Source organism: Ictalurus furcatus, chromosome 14, assembly GCF_023375685.1.
Source record: "Ictalurus furcatus strain D&B chromosome 14, Billie_1.0, whole genome shotgun sequence".
Classification (NCBI taxonomy): Eukaryota; Metazoa; Chordata; class Actinopteri; order Siluriformes; family Ictaluridae; genus Ictalurus; species Ictalurus furcatus.
Genome location: NC_071268.1, coordinates 16,386,303 through 16,401,455, shown reverse-complemented (window position 1 = coordinate 16,401,455; position 15,153 = coordinate 16,386,303). Strand labels below are relative to the sequence as shown.

Below are 15,153 nucleotides of genomic sequence, written 5' to 3'. Positions count from 1 at the left end.
TATACCAAGATGCTGCAGCTCCACCTCTTTGCACTCTCCTGCAATTTAAACCCTGCAAAGCACTACAACTGACTTTTTACATAAAAGCTACAAGCATTTTAAAATAGTATTACAGTTTAAGTACATAGTCAGTGTTTCATGGCACAGTACCCTGTATTAATCAAATTTATCTGGCCGTTAAAATCACTCAGCCTGTCTGAGGAAGCAAAAAGGCTGTTTTGTGAATCTTATGATGGCGTGCACAGTCTGACCTTTTAGTTAAGCTTATCCCAGCTCTTCTTTATTCCTTATGTAACCCTCTTCAGCTATGAGACACATCATATACAGAGATGCACACCTCAACGCACATAAAATATAAATCAAACTACTGAAGTGCTGTGTCTTTAGGCAATATATCTCTGGAAAAACCAGCTGTTCGAATGTGGTAGGTATAACAGCAAGAAAAAAAAAACATGTAAAATTATTTTATGAAATACCATGGGGACAAAAATATCATACAGCAACTTAGAGATGTACACAGAGATGACTGCTGGGACTCTGAGGGAGTTGATGATTCCTGTAGCAGCAGGTGAACAGTGACTGAGTGTGTGGGCAGTCGTGTAATGTCTAGGCTCAGTTGTCTGCTTTTAAATAGCATCTCATTACTGTGAGTGGGACAGTGAAAGTGATCAGAGATGGGCTCTCCTTTCCAGCTTATTATTTACACTCCAGATCAGGCACAAGCCCACATTCTTCAGTCCTGTAATATAACCCAGTATGAACAAAACAAAATGACTAAAAAAAAAAAAAAACTTTGTTGGGAATATTATTTATCTGTTCAAATATATGTTATTGAACTATATGGCACACATCAAGCCATGCAGATTACCATGTTGGTCTAATTTTCTCTCTCTGGTATTTAATGTCTTGTACACAAACCTGAATAAACTGGAGTTGATTTCAACTCACAACAGAATATGACACTAAAAAGTCATGGTCTTGTTTACATTTTCAGAACTAATCAAGTACATATGACTAGCCGACTCTAATTGCTAACACTGTGTGAGGACAGGCACCATGCTGCACTCTCACTGGCATCCTCCCGCTTACGAGAGTGCACTCGCTTCTACAGACTCCATCCCTGCCGAGCCCTCGGAGCTCTAAATTGTTTATCAGACACTAATGCAGCCGTTTAATCCAATTTGCATTCATATTAGTTTCTGGGTATCTCCGTCCGAAGGGAATTACTTCTTTAGTGCTCCTTGGAGAGTCCAAAATAACTTTATGCATAATATCGGTATCTTCATATTTCTCATCTGAGGAGCCAATTGCTTTTAAATACACTCCTCTCTCACAAGTGATCGGGTAAGTCATTTGGAGAAGCTGCAGATGAGTAAGCATGCGCGCACACGCACACACACACACACACACACCAGAGGGTTATGGAGCCTGTCATAGGCCAGCAGCCACTGAATTAAATGCCACTGCATCAGTCGTCTCTTCCCACTGAGTCCAATTCTTCGCTGAACTGATGTTTGTGTTTAAACTGCTCTGTGCCTGTGTGTGCACCGAGTAGGTGAGGTGTCTTCACTCATTTGCACATTAATAAGCATTTTTTCCTCCAAACAAAGAACATAAGATAGTGTTTACTTTTAATATTCTGCATTCATTATGCATGTGCTTTGCCATAAAAGGTAAATACAGAAAGGGGAGGTGGGTAGAGAAAATGCTCTGGAAAAGTCATTTGAAAAAGTGCCGTGTTGCCACCAAACTCTCAAAATCAAAGATGGATGAACAAACACAACTAATGAAAAACATAGATTAATTGCTTATGTCAATGTGCATTCTAAAAAAAGTGAATTTATTTTGCCTCAGCTTTTAGTCATTTCAGCTGTGATAAACAGAACAGGGACAGCTAAAGCTAAACAATAGTGTGACTGGAGTACAAGCTCTATATTTAGAGACAAAATCTATACTTTTATGACACTGAGAAATGCAGGGTTGCCAGGGGTGTTCACAACAATGGAGCAAAAACAATGAGATTCTTTTGACAGTAAACTGCAGGTTGCATACAAAGAGGCAGGGGTCAAACTAAAATTGTCCATCAGCCAGACAAGCAGAACTCATTTGGATGCAAACGAGTGTCTCTGATATTCAAATATTCGATATATATGCTCAAGGCTTGGCTGAACACTGGCCCCACCCACTCAGAGCCCTCTCTGCCAAGATATGCATGCAAAAGCAAAGGGAAGAGATTTCAGCTAAAACAGCCAAAAGGTTTCACTTCGGTTACAGAGGTTAGGTTTAGGTATAGGTTTAGACATAGCACTAATTAGCTGCATTAATAATTATGTCAATGGAATGTCCTCAAAGCGACAGAACACAAATGTGCATTTGCATCTTCATTCACTTTCTAAAAAAAAGAAAAAGAAAAACAAGCAAATAAATAGTACAAATAATACACCTCCTATTCAGATATGTATTATTGTTCCTTTAGAACACATACATTATGATTATGTACATAGCCATAGTTCATTCTGTTTATATGGTCTATTTCACTATAATCCATAACTTCAGAGTGTGATGTGAAGGGGAAAAAATTTAAGTTATAGCCACAGTATAAAAACATTCTGTTTTCTCTTTTTCTAAATGAACCACAGCTTTCTGCAATCATGCTACATGCCTGTGCCTGGTCACAATAAACCAAGCTCCAGTGATGGTGAAGCTTGTTTACCAAAAAACTGTCCACATCTTTGTCTGCTGTTGCTGACCAGAGTAAACAGAGCAGTATCAAAAAGCATAGAAATTAAAAATTAGTGCAGCATGTCATTAATTGTGCACACACAAAACGTATGCATGAACGTTTAGCAGTAAAGCGAGCGTATAGAGAGACTGTAGCTTGTCTGTGTGCTTTAGATCTACAAGCACTACAAGTCAAGATAGTTATATAAAAGAATCATGGCCTAAAAGTAAAAAAAAAAAAAAAAATCATTTGTAATCTTTATTGTAGTAGTATTTTGATCATTTGTGTTTAAATAAACAGGAAAAAAAAAGTTATTTGTGAGTTTTTTACTGCCCCCTTTGAAAGAAATCTATCGCTTCACCCCCACGAAGTTCACATCAACCTATTAACTGTGGTTATTTTCCACACAGTTACCTGAATAAGATGATTCTGTTACCGGCACAAGCCTACTATATAATGTCCATCAAATGTTGCCTTGCCTCAGTTGATAATTCCCTGATACTGGAAACTGTATAGATTTGTGCAAACACACAAATGAAATAAACACAATGAGATTTCACTGAGTGTGGGTCAGTGAGAAGTGAAAGCACATTCACCTGAATAAGGGTGCAGTGTAATGTATTGGAGAGGCTATCACATTAACCTGCCAAGGCCTCTTTAAATGGGGTCCAGGGCTTAAACTGATTTATCTATTGGCTCCTTCAGGGGCACTTTAGAGTGTGCATTTCTGCCTGCTGCCCATCAATCTCCCCCCTACTCAATAGATATCATTACTACTTATACTAGCAGTCGAGAGAGGAGAGAACAGAAAAAAAAACACACATGGAAACACACACATGGATTCAATTCATCAAAACATTTTTAAGTGTGGATTCATTATACATTCTGATGTATACCAGAGTGATACAAATTGTTTAGACTCTGGGTTTTTTTTTTGTTTGTTTTGGTTTTTTTTACATCGCTTAGATTTCTACACAGAACAACAAACTTTTCAATTGTGTGGTGAGTGTGAAAGGAGCAGTCAGAACTGCATTACTGGATCCTCCAGTCTCTCCTCAAACCATCAATGCAACACTTGAATTTTTTTTCCCCAAGAAATGAATACATAATTGGTTTAGCGCATCTGTAAAATACAGACAATATCATGTTCAGAGGATGAACTGTTTCATTTGCTGAGGAAAGAAATGTTTGATGAAGTAGATTCAGAATAGAAAATGACTGTCAGGCAAGCTTTACACTGAATATGATCAGAGAAAACATTTACACTGAGAACAAAGACTGCAAATATGCAAAAGAGAGAAAGTCTACTGGAGAGTTACAGAGACAAATAGTCCTGATTTGAAGAAAAAAGAAAGACATCAATCAAATGCAAGTGTTAGGTGGCACGATGTGTTTAAACAAGACATATACAAATTGCAGGAATTTGCACTGATTTATTTGCCAGAATTTTCCATGCATGGCTGAATCGGGTGTTATCCAACCTACTGTAAGAAAAAGCATGCAGCATCCAGTATGTGATTTTTTAACACAGTATAAGGTCATATAACAACATTAACAACAAAACTTCTGCACCGATTTACAAAATTTTCCATTAGTAAACTTTAAATTCAGACACACTATTTTAACAATAGGGTAGATGTATGTAGTAATCAATGATGTATAGGGAAATAGTATAGGTTAGTATTATTAGTATTAGTAATAGTCAATGACAATAGTCATTGTCATGTTACCAAGAAACTTTGGAAGGTTGGAGACTCCTTCTATAAATGTTATAAAAAATAAATAAATAAATAAATAAAAAAGTGTTCTTGCAGAAAGCTTTACCATGTTAACGATTATACATTATTCTTCATTAAATAACAACTGTTTATTATTAGGCTTAGATCATGTGCAGCATCTACCATGCAAGTTTTTTTTTTGTGATTTTTGAGGCCAAAAATGCTTGATTTTGCTTTCACTTTGATGTTTGTTGGTAAATTAGACATTTAAAGCTGCACTCATGTTCGACGCACGTGAATTGAAGAATCGAAGAAGGCTTTGGCTGAATGCACGTTGTGATGACATCACATGACACATCTTGGCCCAAATCTGTGGAAAAACACAAGCTCCAGCGAATGTTTTCGTTAATTTCTACAATTGCAAATCACATAATCCGTGAGGGACTGATATATTAGAACAAGCACATTTATAAAAACCACACACACACACACACACACACACACACATTATATATATATATATATATATATATATATATATATATATATATATATATATTAGTTGCAATCAAAATTATTCAACCCCCATTGCAAATCAGGTTTATTGTCAATATTTACAGACTTTCAGCTGTTTGCAATGAACAAATCAAACAAAAGCAATTGAAATAGTTCAACAAACGAATGCTTCAAGTGGTTTCCCCAAATTCAACTGAAAATGCAACTTATAATGATTTCTCCAGTTTCAGTATTATTCAACCCACTGAATATAATCCCTCACAACAACACAAATATGTAAAACAAGTGTTGTCTCAAGCACACGGCTTCATTAGTTGCACCAGGTGTGCTTGAGCTAGAATACCTTAAATACCTGAACTGGCTTGGGGTAGAAAATGTATGAAATACCTGATCGGGGGAGAAAAAGGAAGCGATCAATGGCTGCAACCAGATTTCTGAGAAGGCAGGTTGTGAAAAACCCTCAAGTGACTGCAAAAGACCTGCAGCAAGACTTGGTGGCAACAGGCACTGAGGTTTCAGTGAGCACAGTAAGGCTCATACTAAACGCAGAAGGTTTCCATGCCATAACTCCAAGATGTACACTGCTACTGACCCAAAAGCACAAGAAAGGTCGCCTCAAAATCATAAATAAGCCACAGAAGTTTTGGGATTCTGTTCAGTGGAGCGATGAAGCAAAACTAGAACTTTTCAGCACGATGGATCAGCGGTATGTCTGGAGGAAGAAGAATGAGGAAAGACCACTCTGTCCACAGTGAATCATGGTGGTGGCTCGGTGATGCTCTGGGGCTGCTTTGCATCCTCTGGCACTGGAAACCTGCAGCGTGTGGAAGGCAAGATGGATTCATGGAAGTATCAGGAAATCCTAGGAGAAAACGTCATGCCGTCTGTGAGGAAGCTGAAGCTTGGGCATCATTGGACCTTCCTATCAGGACAATGATCCCAAGCATACCTCAAATTTCACCAAGGCTTGGTTGCAGAAGAATCCTGGAAGATTCTACAGGACCATCACAGTCACCTGACTTGAACCCCATAGAAAATCTCTGGCGGAATTTGAAGAAGGCGGTTGCAGCATGCAAACCCAAGAATATTACTGAACTGGAGGCCATTGCTCATGAGGAATGGACTAAGATTCCTCAGTAATGCTGCCAGAAGCAGGTGTCTGGCTATGCATCTTTGCAGCAGGTCATAACAGCAGAAGGGTGCTCTACAAAGTACTAAAGATGCTTGCCATGAAGGGGTTGAATAATTTTGAGATTGGAGATATTTTTCTGCTGTTATAAGCTGCATTTACAGTTGAATTTGGGGAAACCACTTGAAGCATTCGTGTTTCAATTGGTTTTGTTTGATTTGTTCTTTGCAAACAGCTGAAAGTCTAAATTTTGACAATAAACCTGATTTGCAATGGGGGTTGAACAATTTTGATTGCAACTGTATATACATACATACATACACACACACACACACACACACACATACATATATATATACACACACACACACACACACATATATACACACACACACACACACACACACACACACACACACACACACACATATATATATATATATATATATATATATATATATATATATATATATATAAATAATAGTCTCCCTGTTTTAATGTTGTAACCTTCACCATTAGAACAAATCTGTCCTGCTCAAACCACCCTAAAGACTGACTCCCCTTGTGTTCAATGCTCTCTGACGTCCCTGTCTTGTGAAGGGACTGATATGGACTGATGGATTAGATGCCATGACTCCTGCCAGTGTATAAGGTAACAAATAGCATCATTGACATTTTCACAAACAAAGTAGGTTTTTGTATGTTTGAGGATATATCTAACCATATTTATAGTTCTTCTCAAATCTGAATGTGTTGTTATTTTTCTATAACAGCACTCATTGTAGTTCCAGCTGTAATTTTTATGTGCTTGTTCTAATAGCTGATCATTCCTATTCATGTCTGTATTCCTCTAAAAGCTGATCCACAGGGACTTGTATGGTGGATGCTCCACATAATCTAACACTAATGACAAGCATATTAAAAATGTAGTCTTATTTGACAAAGCAAATGTATACTCATTGACATGGGGAAGTTTTGTGTTGGGATATTTTGTTTAACACTTATGTAGGATCCAGAGCCAGTGCTTGTAACAGTCAGTAAGTTTTCCTCCACATGAAAGTCTTCAGAGTGGACTTTCTGGTTTTTCAGTAACATGACAAACTTCGTTTTTGTCTTAATAACTTCAAGAGAGAGGAAAAAAAGAGAGGCTGATGAAGGAATTTTTCTAACGTAAGTGAAACAGGAACTAACTTATCTTGAGACATTCCACAACATTAAATGTAACTATAACTTTTAAATGTTAAAAAGCACAATGTGTTGTTCACTAGTAAATTAAATATTGTAATCGTTGGAAACTCTGCCCTGCTAAAATACCTTGAAAATATTTGAACATACAGATTTACATTACATTTAAAAAGCTGTTATGTCAAGTTCAAGTTTAGAGATATTTTTACGTGACCACTTCCTCCACCTGATATAATCATAAACATATAACCTCCCTTTACTCCGCCCTAACCTATAACCAGCTGACAAGCACAAATACCTTTTAGCCAAGAATAACATTTCACTCAACAGCAGCATGATTACTCTTCATTAGGCAGTAATGGGACAGTTTGACAAGTAGAGCTGCTGCTTTAGTCACCTGCTGATGTGCATGCATGGCCCAGTGGAGATGAGACCTCTCTGTAAGTGGCCATTAACCACAGTTCATCTGTCACACTTCAGTCCCGGCTCAACCTCCGCTGCACTTCATTTGGGCAACAGAATCCCACAGGGGCTTGTGCCATTTATAGTGCTGGCCATGTTCATTAAGGCCACAGCAGCAACAGTGTATATTTCTGATAGTGCGGTAGTCACAAGGCACTTTAAAACTGATGTCTATAGAAAAACAGATCTGTGATCTTTCTACTGTCAGCCGGAAGAGAAAATAAGGAGATCATCATATAGACTTATTCACTCGTTCAATCATTCCTTCAGTCATTTATTTACTCACTCAACCAATCAATAGATCAGTTCCAAAGCTCCTCCACAGAGCAACAAGGCCTTCACAAAATTAGAAATCTCACTAAAGACTAAACCATATCAACTCCTCTTGGGAGTCAGGAAAAACTGGAATGCAATCACATGAGTTCTGTGGCTGGTACAGCTCCCACCAATGAGACGTCACATTAAAATGTCCCACAGTGCTTTGTTCATGTCACAGCTGTTCTCTCCTCCATTTCCACTGATATGTCATCTCTTTCATTAGAAAAGAATGTCTAAAAAAAAAAAATGTTCGTCCATTCAGCCCACTCCAAACATCCATACCCAAGGGGTATTGGTTACACAAGGACTTGTAACAGGAGGAATTGTTTTCCTGGCTGTAATGACTGTAAGTGTAATTCAAGCTCTTGTAATTAATTAGGAATGCTGTCCACATGTGGCCACTGATCATTTATCCCTATTTAGGCTATGGCTAATTGGTATGTGAATAAATGAGAGCGTTTAATCTTTCTGAATATTATTTTCAAAGGAGTTGTTTAAACAAATGTGTACAAAATGTCTATTAAATATGTAAATGTATAAGTAGTAAAACATCATTATGTTTTAGTTATTAAAGTTTAAAACTGACATCTTGTTTATATGCTGGAAAGAAATCTCATTGTGACACTTTTCAATAGCTGCTTAGATCAACATTGAATTTTCCCTAAAACACGATTTAGTAACACTATGCTGTATCTGCCATAGCAGATTAAAAAGTGCATATGCATTGCATTTAGTCTAGGATAAACCTTAACCATATAAACCTTAACATTTTCACTCCACAGCTGCTCCAGACACTTTAGTTAATCCATGCTGAATAGTGAGGCCGCTTTTTAGAGTCTGTTTTGCTCTAAGGACATTTGATACCTACAACACTTCAGACTATACTAAGAAGTGTAAAACCAAAAGATCCGACTGAGGTCAAAACAAACCACGGGAAAACTATGCTTTAAGCACAGTTATTCTGTTAGCACTACCTTAAAAAGGACATAGCAGAGAGGGTCTCTGGACAGGAAATACCAAACAGGATTTAGGAGTGTTGAGTAAATATAAACATACAGGAATTAAACTGGTTAGTGCAAATCTTTGCTAATCTCTAATCTTTGCCTGCAGTTAATTCTTAGTTAAAATAAGGAATCTTTAAAGAACACAGGGGAAAAAAACAGCACAAACCTGTTACTTTTAATTTAAAAAAAACCTCACTGATCTTCATTAGTTCCATTTCACATTCAAGTTTTAAGCTGGAGTAACAAATATCCTGAAGGTAATTAGTTGTTTACTGACTTATTAGGTCAGAGTAATCTCGTTCAGTATTACTGGTAACTCAAATAACAAGAGATAATGATTTTGTTGGATTTTATACAAATCACAAGAGAAGTTATGACTATAGCTCCTCAATACTAATTCTGATCAGCTACCACTCATCACACAAGCTAATATGCATATGTATGCTAAACACACATATCTATCATTTCACTAACTGTGCATAACTAGAAATATTAAACAGAGGCTGTAAAAGACAAAAGATAAGGTGTCTAATCACAACTTTACATGAGCAACTTCAATGAAGTTTCTAATGTTGTTATTAAAGACTGCAACATTTCCTCTCAGTACTAGAAGCCATGTATCAGAGCTGCATAGGGATGCTCCGAGAGAAAAGGAAGGCTGTTCATGAGCACTGTGTGTTCACCCATTATTCAAGCTTCATTATATTCAATCAATATTCATTTAGCCAGTGGGGTTATTGACTCATTCTCAAATAAAAGTACACTCTACAGCAGCTAAGCACATTATGAATCATTTGTCTTGTCACAGATAGGAGATTTGTGCTCCACGCCATTCCAGAGCAGTAACGGTTTGATGCCACCCTGCGGTTATGACTGTAAATTATGTGTTTTATGAGTCTTCAGAAAAATCTATGCTACCTGCAGTGTGTCACTGATAAATCAATCACGGTTAATGTGTTAGGAAATAAGCTGTCTTTCATCTGTTTGTTTGACAGTTTCTGTCTTGGGTAGGAAGTGGCATAATCACTCTGTGTGATACTGTACAAACAGTACATGGAAAAGGAAATAAAAACAAATAATTGTGTAATAACATGACTGCACATGCTGTATCATTAGCTCTCGCTCCCATTTCACACAGTACAGTTACCTTCCTCATATTAGTACAGGCTCTTACTGTTCTGAGGAACTGACAGCTGCAGAAAAAGAGCAAATAGAAGATTCATGGTGAAATGGCATCAAATATCATAGCATGTATTATTGACAAACAAATGTGGCTGAAAATCCGATACGTATCCTTTTTCTCTATCTTAAGAATTGATCAAAGATATTACATAAACTGCATGAAATAATTCTTTTATTTTTCCAATTACTTTCACCCGGTTGACCTCACACTACACTCAGTGCAGGGCTGTTAAGTATGGGCACCTATTAATAGCAGCCACAAATGAGATTAGTGACCGCAGTATGTATTCACATAGCTTGAGAAGGAACCAAAAACTTGCCTTGACAGATGGTCATTTGTGTGACATCCTGAAAAATAAACTGAAACCTTTCTGTTCACTCAGAAAAGCTTTCACAAATCTGGCCTTTCCAGTAGTGAAAAGCCACACACTTAGCCTACACAATACTGGCCCAATAGTTCTAGTATCAAGTCTATGTTGCTGATTTAATCTCATTAGGAAAAAGACAACTTTAAATATAAAGTAAATGTGGAGTGATGTAATGCAGGCCTACCTGTATGGCTGGAGGTTAAATGCTGTGTAATCCACTCTGCCTTCTCCTTATACATTTATACACTCCTTTTCCTGCACTATTTGCTTAGTGTGATTTAACTCTTCCACTGCTGAATCCGTGTGAAACTCTTATTCAGTCGCTATCGACTTGGAGGAAGTCATGCTGATCGCATTTTGGCCATAATGTCATTGTTTATCTCGCCAAAGATCTTTAACTCTGCCCAACTCTCTTGCGTCCTCTGCCGCTCCATCACAGCGCCGATACACACACACACACACACACACACACACACACACACACACACACGAGATATTGTGTTAAATAAGCAGGAATTTAGTTATTTCTTTCAATGTTAACGTTTCATTGGAAACAATATTCTAAAATATTTTATGATGACTACCCTATGAAAACCCTACTTGTGTAGTCAGTTCGTGTGTGAGCGCGCGCGCGCGCGCGTGTGTGTGTCTGAGAGAGAGAAAGAGAGAGAGAGAGAGAGAGAGAGAGAGAGAGGCAGTCCGCCAATTATCGCGATGGACGCAGGAAACTCAGCATGAGCTTTTCCTTCTTCCCTTCCAATTCCTGTAGCTGAAGAGCCTGTAGCCTCCGCCACAGGGAACAGAGGAATAAGTCTTTTCATTCTTCACGCTAGCGCTATCCGACACATTTATATTTCCATCCGACAATTTGCTCTAAATAAAGAAGGCATTTTTCTTACAGTCGGATAACAGAGACCAGAGCAAATGGAGATGATCTGAAGGAAACCCGATGGCCACTGACCAAGACCTCTTCCCATCACTTCCATTTAATACACTATAGGTACTTGTGAATGTTCCACGTGCGCGTCAACAGTCTACACAGCGCGCGACTCCGTGCCAATGTGACCGAGTCCGGCAGTAACTCGTGGGAAGCAGTGCACACATTTCACTGGATCGGTTGGCTGGGATTTTCAGCATGGCATACCCTCAGGGCTACTTGTACCAGGCGTCCACCCCTCTGGCTCTCTATTCGTGTCCTTCATACGGCTCGAGCGCGCTGGCGGCGCCGCGTGCGGATGAGCTGAGCAGAGGGAACTCCAGCTCTGGCTCTGCGTTTGCACCGTACGCGGGATCTACAGCTTTCACCAGCCAAACTCCAGCCTTCAACTCGCTCCAGTACGGCTCAGAGCCCGCATCCGCACCACAATTCTCCTCATTCGCGGTGAGTCCTTAGACTGCAACGTTTATGATCACTGTAAACTTTTTGACACTGCTGGAAACTCACGGTTTTATAAGCTTGCACACAACTGAACAGACTTTTTATTTATTTATTTATTTTTAGAACATTATACTGCGAGTTGAAACCCAAACTTGTGTGCCCTTCATATAACAGAAATATTAAAGAGAATACGAAAATTTACATCTGGTTGCAAGCTCAATAGTGTAGCTCTCCCAGTTTATAGAGATGACTCTATAGACTCTGTAGAATTGTATATAGGAAAACAAACATTTCTCCAAACAGGCGAATATTTCATTTATATACACAAAAGCTAGTATGACAGGCCTGAGCATTATAAAACCCCAACATTTTCGTTGTCATTAATATAAGCCTCTTATTAAATAAAATGTCAGCTCAAGCAATAAAGCTATAAATAAGCTAAAGTACCTACAAAAGCTGTATTAAAGACAATTGCTTAGGATAATTGCTTTAATGATATTACAGGCTTCAGGCTGCATATTCAGTTTCTACAATTATGTCTGATTTAAAAATAATAATAATTTCTAGTTATACCCTAATCATTTTTGGCCTAGCTTTTGGGAGTTTATTTCAAATGTATACAAAAAAAGAAGTAATTAGGTTTAAAAATAAATAAATAAATAAAAAGAAAAGAAAAAAAGGTTTGAATGAAAGAAAAGGCTGTCCTTTCTGTTGGTTAATGAGATCTTTAGGTTATGGAAGGCTATAGTTTTCCTCTGTGTGTGTGTGTGTGTGTGTGTGTGTGTGTGTGTGTGTGTGTGTGTGTGTGTTACTACAATAATATCTATAATGTCACTGTTCCAGGGTTCCCCGTATGAGCCGTCCCCGGGTCTGGCCGCCTCTCTGGGTTACGCGCACCCGTACGGAGCGCCGCTGGGCGCGTTCCCGCTCGGAGACCCCGCGTACCGGAAGAACGCCACGCGGGACGCCACCGCAACGCTGAAGGCCTGGCTCAGCGAGCACAGGAAGAACCCGTACCCCACCAAGGGGGAAAAGATAATGCTGGCCATCATCACCAAAATGACTCTCACCCAAGTGTCCACCTGGTTTGCCAACGCGCGCAGAAGACTGAAGAAGGAGAACAAGATGACGTGGACCCCACGGAACAGAAGCGAGGACGAAGATGAAGAAGATAATATCGATTTGGAAAAAAATGATGACGAAGATGAGCCGATTAAGGCAGCCGAAATGGCAGAGTCGACCAAAGAATTAGGTATATCATGACGTTATGTAAAAAAAATATATATATTTCAATAAAATTTAAATTTGCGTACATTATTATTATTCGTAGTAGTAATACAGAGAAGTAATCTTTGACACTGATTTAATTCTCTTGCAGGCCTTCCCGTTAATCCCGGATTAATCACGACCGAGAAGCACACAGAACACACTGATGATGAAGCGGATCGTGTTACTGACACTTCCGCTCTGAGAGAAGGTGAGCCTCGGGCTGGGTGCGACTCTTCATCACCCACGACCTCCTCTCTCCAAAGCGAGAGAGTCGGGCCAGAGACACCCGCAGATCAGGGAGACACTCCGAGCGCAGTGAAGCCCTCTGGAGAGAGCGGCCTTGGCACATCTGTCATTCATTCCACGAACCCGGCTCCCAAACCCAAACTGTGGTCTCTGGCCGAGATCGCCACGTCGGATAAACCGGGTAGTGAGCGGCTCCAAACATGCGGAGCCGCTCAGAGTCCGGTCATCATCAGCACGGGCACGTTCTCGCCCTCCAGGTCGCCCACACGGGGTCCTCTCCTCCCCAGGCACTTCTACTACGCTTCTGCTTTTTATCCCGCTTTCACGAACTACAGCGCGTTCGGGCCGGCGGGCCGCGCCTCCAGCTCCGGATTAAGCGAAGCAGCGCTGCACAGAGCAGCCAGAGGAAACACACCGGCCGACATGTGCAAAGAGCTGGCACAGGGGGAGGCGCACTGCAAGCGTTAAAATCACCCCCATCGGTTTTATTCCGTTTATTTATCCTCTCTGGGATGAGAAACTGGATTTTCTTTAGATAAGAGTGATAATGAAGAGAAAACCGGGGGTTGTCGCAGACCACTTGTGTCTGCACATCTTGTGTAAATGAAGCTTTTTATATTTGAAAGGGAATTTTATGAAATGTAAGGTTTAAAGTAAAATATTGCTTCTTTGCTAATCCATCCACGTGAAAGCAGAGCGGCGCAAAAGGCCAAAGTTAATTCACTATTTTACATTTCTGTAGATTACTCATCTTTTGTTTTATTGATTTTTGGATATTCACGTGTTGAATGCCATTCGTGGAATTTAAATTGTAGGATAACAAAATCCCCATCTTTCGATTTTAAGCAAACGTGTACGTTTCCGTTCTGACAGATATTCTAATTTCGTCTAAGGTAGGCTATTTTCTGATCATTAATACAGGCAATCGAGAGGCCGTTTAATCGAAGTTTTATTCACAATTTTATCATTTGATTATATAACAGATTTTGTGTGCCCAATAAATTGTATATTGTTTGATTTTATTTTCCCTGACAGAGTGTTAACAAATCATAGTGTGGACAGTAATTTTGTTGATTTACCAGAGAAAGGTTAACTGTACATATCCAGAATGCTTTCACTGAGGGTTTTTATTTCTTTTTGCCATCAGTAAGATGTGATTAACACCTGGACTAAGTTACAGTGGAGAAACATGAGCGCTGGTACTTTTTTGGTGTTGGTTATTGAAACTCATATCCTGGATGTTTAGCATGAAATTCTGAACCTCATCTGTCACGCAATATCTGTCAGAAATCTCTTTTTATAGTGGAAATTTTTCAGGAAATATACACATTTCAGCACAGTAAGCATTAGTCTATCATTATATTCTTCAAAGACTGTTTATATATTACTGATTTGCTTTTAGGCAAAATGCTGAGTAACTTTAAAACTGTCCGCCTGTTCATAATTTCATGGGTGAAGCAAGAGTTTTAATACATAGAGTGCAAATTTATAATTGAGAGTTTATGGCACATGGTTTAGTGGATGAGATATTAAATTCATGCTCCACAAACCATCTTCTTATAAAATGTGTTTCGCTATATTCCATCAATGTAGCAACAGTAAGGGGCTAAAAATGCCCAAAGACCATTTTAAAAGGGATTAAATGTGTAAATTCAA

General features: G+C 39.0%; 1 protein-coding gene across 1 annotated transcript; it reads left to right on the top strand.

Moving 5' to 3' along the window:
• The first annotated feature begins 11,501 nt into the window (after nt 1–11,501).
• Nucleotides 11,502–13,965, top strand: irx5b (iroquois homeobox 5b). The gene is made up of 3 exons (XM_053642026.1): nt 11,502–11,985; nt 12,826–13,234; nt 13,361–13,965. The coding sequence occupies exons 1-3, from the start codon at nt 11,740–11,742 to the stop codon at nt 13,963–13,965; spliced, it is 1,260 nt and encodes a 419-aa protein (XP_053498001.1). The 5' UTR covers nt 11,502–11,739.
• The last annotated feature ends 1,188 nt before the right edge of the window (nt 13,966–15,153 follow it).